The sequence below is a fragment of the Sinocyclocheilus rhinocerous genome, unplaced genomic scaffold, assembly GCF_001515625.1.
Source record: "Sinocyclocheilus rhinocerous isolate Xijiao unplaced genomic scaffold, SAMN03320098_v1.1 scaffold395, whole genome shotgun sequence".
NCBI lineage: Eukaryota > Metazoa > Chordata > Actinopteri > Cypriniformes > Cyprinidae > Sinocyclocheilus > Sinocyclocheilus rhinocerous.
In genome coordinates, this window is record NW_015660890.1 from 997,636 (window position 1) to 1,005,908 (window position 8,273).

At 39.6% G+C, this 8,273-nt stretch overlaps 1 protein-coding gene across 9 annotated transcripts in view; it reads right to left on the reverse strand.

Moving 5' to 3' along the window:
* Nucleotides 1–8,273, reverse strand: part of LOC107725987 (ELKS/Rab6-interacting/CAST family member 1-like) — a 213,824-nt gene that overhangs the window by 96,005 nt on the left and 109,546 nt on the right. For 8 of the 9 annotated variants that reach the window (XM_016535429.1, XM_016535428.1, XM_016535426.1 and 5 more), the window contains one exon: nt 7,931–8,034. In XM_016535429.1, coding sequence (XP_016390915.1) covers nt 7,931–8,034 — 104 coding nt within the window. Of the gene's footprint in view, nt 1–7,930; nt 8,092–8,273 lie in introns of all 9 variants that reach the window. The other variant, XM_016535432.1, reaches the window with a different exon arrangement.

Consider the following 8,273-nt stretch of genomic DNA (forward strand, 5'->3'; position numbering starts at 1 on the left):
ATTCCTGCTCCGGGAAGGAAACTTTCGTGCAGATCTTAGTTCCAACACTCCTGCCTGAACGTTTCTAGTGATCCCGAAGACCTCGATTAGATGGTTCAGGTTTGTTTAATTGGGGCTAGAGCTAAACTTTGCTGAAAGGTGTCCCTATAGGAGCAGGATTGGACACCGTTGCCCTAAAGGTACAGTTTTGCAATTTATTTCTGACAGTGATGTTGCTTTCAAAGTCTGTGGAGCTTTTAAAGTCTGAAGAAGCTTTATCAAAGAAACAAACACAATAAATTAAAAGTTGCACACTTTGTGCACAGCTTATGGTGCTTTAGGGTCTTTTTGAAGCTTAAAAACCTCCCTAAGTCCCTATTTATTGTAATTGCATGGAAAAGAGCAACCAGCACAATTCTGCACATATATATTGTTTGTTTGTTTTCCACAGAAGAAAGAAAATCATACAGATTTGGAATGACATCAGGGTTATTAAATGACAGAATTCTCCCAGCCTTTAAAGGTTAGCTGTGGTTGCTACCAAGGCAAGTCTGGCTAAAGATAAAGTCTGCAATGGTGTTGAGGTTGCAATTTCCATTCCTGTAGGACAAGAGAACTGTCCTATCACTGCTGGTTTAACATCGAAAGATTAAGCCACTCTTAATGTGATGTAATGTTTATGGATCCAGCAGAAGACCCCAGAGCACCGAACAACGTCTGATGTGATCTGTCTCGCCGTACAGCGGTACCACTGGTGCACTGTTATCTTTAAGCAGCCTTGACATTTAGAGAGACGTTACGTGCGTCTTTGCGCTTTCCCGACATTTCTCTGGATTATGGCTCTCGGGTACATGAGCGACGGGGTCGAGACGGGGAGGGCCGAGGCCATTATACGCTGTTTAAAGTCTAATCGCTGCAGGGCCCGCTTGGCCTCTCACACACGTCCAGCCTCATTGGCTCCATGCTGTAATAATCCGTGTTCACATGCTCGCTAAGATCTCCGGGCCAGGGCTTCATGGCCCCTGACTGCTCAAGCCTTCTTAGAAGAGATCATGTCAGATTCTCTCTTACTTGCCACCCAGATACCGTAGACAAATCCACCCCAGCGCCCCTAAGAACGTTCCATCAAGGCTGCCAAGATCGGCTTGCCTGGGAGAGTTAAGTCCGCTGTGTTATTACTCCCATTATGGCGACTAAATCATACCACCCACTGAACTTGGCATTTTGTTTTTTAACAAAAGCATCGTTCACTACAAGATGGTAGCATTCACAGATTACAAATCTACAAAGGCAAAGAACATTTGGACATGGCGATTGACATCTTAAAACAATAAAAACAAGGCAGTGGGAAAAATAAAATCTTTCGAACTTCCTCGAAATCTTCTTTTGATGATGCTAATGGGAGTTTTATATTGCATACCTATCAAGCCCTATGAGGCGCCAACATTTTTTCCCCATCTCTCATTTTTGCTTTGTTCTGTCTAAGTGAACCAAACAAAAATCCCTTTAAGCCACACAAAAAGCTGTGAATCAGTTGTGTGAACATGATAAAGCATTTTTGGGTTGAACTGTGGTTGGGTTTCATGCTGGACAATCCGCAGGTTTGTTTTCTAAAGCATTCATCCCTGTAATAAGCCGACCATTCTGCTCCGCTTCAAGAAACTAGGGTGCTAAAAGGGGCAATTAGCAGCTTCACCCACCCTTCGAATAAAGACTTTGTGGGCAGCCGATAACCTCACCATCACCCCGTGTCAATTTAAACACCTTCGAACATACTCCTCACATACCTGCGCTTATGCTCAAACCTTATAATTGGACTCCCACTGGAGATGAAAAGCTCCAGCTGTGACATGAGTGGGGAATCGTTGGGAATTTTTTAAAAGTGATATTGATCTACTACAGCAAGGGGAAGCGGCAAACCGCTGCAGGTTTAGCAAGAGTCCACAGACCGCACACAAAACTGTACACAAAACTGAAAAGTGCTTTCTTACTCTGGCAAACTCTGTCTAATCTGATTGGCTGATTTAAAGCAACTTCTGGGATTAAGGGTCTAAGTAAATTCATACAAACCACTGGATTTTCAACAGTTTTCTAGGCTAGTGGCATCAATTTTTCAAAAGAGTTTCACCTAGGACACTTTTTTTGAATGGTGTATTACGCTTTGTTGTCTGCTATGCCATTATTTAAATGAATACTTTTCACCACAGTATATTATTGTGATATAATTTATTTCAGATAAACACGATCTGAAAAGCAGTGTTGTTGCCATTAAGAATTAAACTGAAATTGTCTTTTCAATTCCTTTTCAATTCCTAAATTTGAATTAAACAAGATGTAAAACTGCAGCTTGAATTATAATGAATTGAAAATCAAAGAAATGTAACAAATGTCTAGTTTGAAAACTGAGAAACAGCTGATAGAATGATGTAACATTACATACAGTAGAATGACAGATGGATAGATTGAAGGGATAGTTCATCCAAAAATGAAAATTCTATCATTAATTACTAACCCTTATGTCATTCCAATTCCCCTTAAGACCTTTATTCATGACATCATTTATGATGATTAAATAGTCCATGTGACATCAGTGGTTCAACCGGAATTTTATGAAGCTACGAGAATACTTTTTGTGCGCAAAGAAAACAAAAATAACAACTTTATTCAACAATGTCTTCTCTACTGTGTCAGTATTTTAATGATGTCCTTACTAGGTTTCTCTCGGATTTCATCAAAAATATCTTAATTTGTGTTCCGAAGATGAACGAAGGTCTTACGGGTTTGGAATGACATGAGGGTGAGTAACTAATGACATCATTTTCATTTTTGGGTGAACTAACACTAAGTAAATCCAACTTTCAAATTCAACTTCCTGTGTGTTGTGGCCAATTCAGCTTAAATTCACACTCCAAATGGAGCCAACTGGCTTGCCACTTTACATGTCATTTAGATGGTCTCTTCGCATCTAAATGGGAAGCCTAACTGTGTGGACCAGACCTTTGCAAAACCAAGCAAGAGCTTGAGTTTCACAGTAAGAACTAAGCTAAGAACCACGCAGGTGGTGACAGCTCTTTTCAAGTCCTAAAACATGAACAAGTGGCTTAATGCCTTTAAGCGAATATCTGAGAAGGGCCTCTTCATCAAGATCAACCCTTCCATCATCATCCACCTCTCAAGCGGCCACTCCAAAATGTCCAGCACTCCCAAACAACTGCAGAAAGAAAGCTAAACATTTGTTCAAAGGGAGACGACTGATTTCTGCCTTGCGGTCGCACTTTACCGAGCTGAGTACGTGAGCTGGTGGAAGTAAGTGCGAACGAAAGAAGGAAACCACATCAAATGGTGGAACACTGGGATATCACCACATCTCATATCCAGCGGTACAGGGGCATTTAAACTGTGCTAAATGGAGAGGAAACATGAGGATGGGATGGTGTGCTGGAGATCTCATTACCGCCTCAACCCATCGCTCTAAATCCTCAGCTCATTCCACAAAACAAGCCCGAATGTAAGTACCACACTGCGTACAGCACAGTTACGTTCATAAACCTTGGCGCCAGCACTGCTTGAATCCACCTCTATGCATTATCAAAGAACCCCATTGACAGTCCATTTGGATTTTAATTGAGCGATGACCTCATAATGGTCTTTTCTCACTGCTGGTTACATTCAGTGAGTTTTATCTGAATAATGACCTCATTGTGGTATTCATTTGCCTTGACAATAGATTTTATCAACTAATGAGCTATTTGCTGTCTACGCTGTAAATTAAAGCCCTTAGAAGTTACATTTAAAAAAAGTGTATCCAAATAATGATGAATTCCCTAATTTGCATTTGTGTATTTTCAAATACAGTGCGTGAAGATACGTCATTCCAGATTTGTCAGTACAACCAAACACCACTGTTCTTGAGCACTGTTGTTCTAACCAAATCTCATTTGCACTTTCGCATATTCAAATTTCCTTGGTTTTTCCGTTTCAAATTTTGCACATTCAAATGGCATATTCTTGCATATAATAAGACTTTGAATATAGATAATTTTATATTTTCCCATCAATTTTTGAGCCTGACAGTCCCTGTCCACTATATGCTTTCATGAAAAAAAGAGCAGCATGAACATTCTACTAAACATCTGCTTTTGTGTTTCACCAAAAAAAAAAAGACATGCAAGTTTGAAACAACATGAAGGGGGGTAAATGATGACATTTGGCATTTTGGAGAGAGCTATTCCCTTAAATTCAACTTGGAAAAAAGGCAATACAACTAAGACTTCAGAACATTTTGAAAATGCCCTTTGCAAACCGTAGGGAAACAGAGTTTAGAACGAGTGGTAATTCTGCCTTTTTTTAGATGCCGAGGATGGAGAACCAGCCCAAGCCTGACAGTCCCTGTCCACTATATGCTTTCATGAAAAAAAGAGCAGCATGAACATTCTACTAAACATCTGCTTTTGTGTTTCACCAAAAAAAAAAGACATGCAAGTTTGAAACAACATGAAGGGGAGTAAATGATGACAATTGGCATTTTGGAGAGAGCTATTCCCTTAAATTCAACTTGGAAAAAAGGCAATACAACTAAGACTTCAGAACATTTTGAAAATGCCCTTTGCAAACCGTAGGGAAACAGAGTTTAGAACGAGTGGTAATTCTGCCTTTTTTTAGATGCCGAGGATGGAGAACCAGCCCAAAGGGTCGATGTCTCCACACTGCTGACTTTAAACTGTGCGGTCGGAAGTTCAGCCTGAGGAAATAAATAAATAAAAAGTCTGTGACCTCTGCGTCTGCTATTTTGTGTTTTTCCTTCGAAATTTTAATGAGTGGTCCAGTTGGTTGTCTGCTGCCAGCCAGCGGGGCCCCTTCAACAGCGTGAGTCTACTTTCTCCGGCCCCGACCACATTACGTTCGACCCAAAACAGATCGAAGACCACCCTCTCCCTTCCATCCCTATCAGAGCCTTATTTTCACTCAAATACGAGATTTTTTTGTAAATGTGTGGTTAGTGAGAGGCCGGTGGAGATACACAGCGCTCCCTGTCTCAGTTGAGCTGACCTTCTGCTATCAACAGCCAAATCTGGATGCAATGGGGCCCTGCTCTCCTGCTCTCTTTCATATTAAGTGGCAAAATGATCTTTATGGGAATCAGTACGCAGCATTAACTCAAACACATTACACCTAGATAAAGACTCCCATAATCTCTCAGCTTTCTCTTTATCTTCTTTTAATGCTAGAATCCATCATAACTGAAGCATGCAGTTATGATGGCAGACCCGTGCCTCTGAGAATATGGCTGACAATCAAATCACCACACCAATCTGGAAAGCACAGAGAGTCCTTGAAACTCCAATTCTGACTCATTTTTCCGCAACCACGACCATTATTTTGAACTCACTTGATATTCAATCTAAAACAATAGTCCTGTGAGGTCAATATACAGCAGAGGATGTTAAAAAGAGACAGAAAAATAATATCACAGATTGAGATGGAAAAATAACCTTTTAAAAAAATCTTTCTAGAGCCACTTTTTGTCTATTCAATGTTTCATCTTTCTGAATTACCTTCAATTGGGGGATATATGCAATTCATTACATGTCACTCAATTAATTTTAAATATTTTTGGTAACACTTTACAAAAAGTTTCTTTAAATATCAATATGCATTAACTATCATGATGTAACGAAGAACAATACTTATAACATTTATTAACCTTAATGGCAATAGCTATATAAACTAATACATTTGATTTATTTCTAAATAAAAAATACATATATTTCACTTCATGTTTTCATTTTAATTTCAACAACTTAAGTTTATGTAACATTTATGTAATTAAGAAAGAACATGAATTAATAAACAAAACTGCATTATTAACTGAATAAAAAAAAATTGTTCATTGTTGTCAATGCATGATCTAATGTTACATTTATTGTAAAGTGCTACCAAATTTTCAATTGATAATTGAAGCCCTAACCCCAAATAGAGTTGAGTTGAGACAACTTTCTTTTAAATGATACTGTATATTTCTTCAAAAACTGCATATAAGAAAGATATTCTACCTCTATAAGGTAGAAGACAAGGTCTTTTCTCCAGGCCCCAAACCCATCTCAGTGGAGCCACATTAATTTGTCAGCAAGAGGGCCTCCTTTCTGAAACTCAGGGGTCCTTAATTAAATCCTGATTCAAATATGGAATGGAGACCTTCGACCTCCTATGTTCCTCTAGTACTCTTATCTCTATCTAGTCAGGAAGTGCTCAAAACACAGGCACTGATAAGAAAAAGACTGTGAGAGAGAGTGAGAAAAGACAAGAGAGAGTTCAGAGAATACTGTGGGAGAAAACAGAGAAAGAGCGAGGGGTTCTTGGATTCTGCTGAAGTGATCTTTTGGAGAAATGAGTCTGCAGAAGCTCAGCAGAGGATGAGGAAAAGCTTGAAATAAAGAAGCACTCAAAAAACCATTCAGCATCCCAAGAGCACACAGTCTCTCGAGGCCTCTGGCCTACCTACTGCATTAGGAAAAAATCATGCCTGCATGCATGGACCATGGACCAGGGGTTTTCAGACTGGGATCAGAGGACCCCTAGGAGACCACAGAAAAGTTAAGGTCTAAAAATGTAAAAAAAAAAATAAAAAAAAAACCATTAGAAAATTATTTGAACTAAAATAATCATTATCTGAAATAAAACTTAACAGCTTTATTTACAGTCCCTGTCATCAGCCGGCATCGAGGTGAGGACAGGAAGGAAATGGAAGGCTGGGAAAGCAGTGGAGGTGGCAGAGTCACGCCTGAGACAAAAGGCTCTGGTGGGCACCGTGGCGACAGGCAGAGCGGGCTTGGGCTACTTTCCAAAGACCTTGGTTAGCCAGGCCCGCGGTAAGGAAAGACACCATCTACTTCAGGAAGAGGTTCGAGCAGGCGTGGAGGAAGAGCGAGTGAGCAGGGCGGGGGGACTCCGGCAGCAGGGAGCGTGGACTAGGTGGGAGAGTACACTGCAGCGCAGGATCACCTGGGCAAACATCTTGCAGGCAGATTTCCATCGGGTCCGTTTCCTGGTACAAGCTGTCTATGATGCTGAGGATGCGTCCCAGTGCATTCATGAGATGTTTCTTGTATAGTAGCAACATTTCTTATATTAATTTAGTTTAACTTGAACTAAAATAACTAAAACTAAACTACAACATTTTTGTAAAAAAAAAAAAAAAGTTAAACTATATAAACATAAAAAATAGATCACATCATAATGACTAAAACCTTAAAGGGGTCATATGATGCGATTTCAATCTTTCCTTTCTCTTTGGAGTGTTACAATAATGTACAGTATGTGGAAAATAATGTGTTTTTTAAACCTTAAACCGCATAAACACATTGCATTACACCAAATACGCAAAATAATGTTCTTTTTTAGCAACATCATATGACCCCTTTAACAAAACTTAAAATGAAAGAAAATATAAAATTAACTCAAAATATTAATGAAAACTATAATATAATAGTATGCAGAATGTAAACTGCACATTACTAAATGCATAATTTTCACGTTATTTAAATAAAATAAAATAAAATAAACATAGTTGGGGGTCCACTGAAAACCCCTGACCTACGCCACGAAAATCCTTCTAACACTGATTTTGTGGAACTTAAATGATTAGATTTTAAACAGGATAATTTTTCTACAGTACTTTTAAGATTAAAATATGTGAATGCCCTGTGTTATGATTGGCTAACCCTTCTGCAAGTAAAATGAGGAACAACGTCCATGCCAAGTTATAATAGCCTGCGCTTGTAATGATGGAATACATCTACATACTCCTTTCAAAAGAGCAAGAAAATCCTGTTTATCATAATATATCCCTTTAAAACGACCATCAACAAAATGTTCTTCCTTAAGACGGCAGTGAGCGATTGCTACTGTATATCAGGCCAAGAGGTGTGAAGGACAAGCGTAAAGGTCTTACTTCATTTCCAGCACCTCCTCCAGGTGCTTTCTGCGCTCTGCCCTCAGTGTGGTCAGGTGGGCCTCCTTCTCAGCCAGAGACTGCTGGGTAGATGACAGCTTGGCCTTCATGGACTCCAACTCTTGCTTCACCTTTTCCATGGCGGCCAACAGCTCCTCCATCTGTGCATGCAAACACACACAAATAAACATGTTTGTGCTGATGAACAACAAACAAGCATTACGACAAAACCATAATCCTAGCGAAACATGCCTGATAAGACAGAATGTAAATAAATATGTTGAGTGAACACACAGCAGGCCAAGAGCGAAGCTCACAGGGACACAAATGGATTTGTGCACAG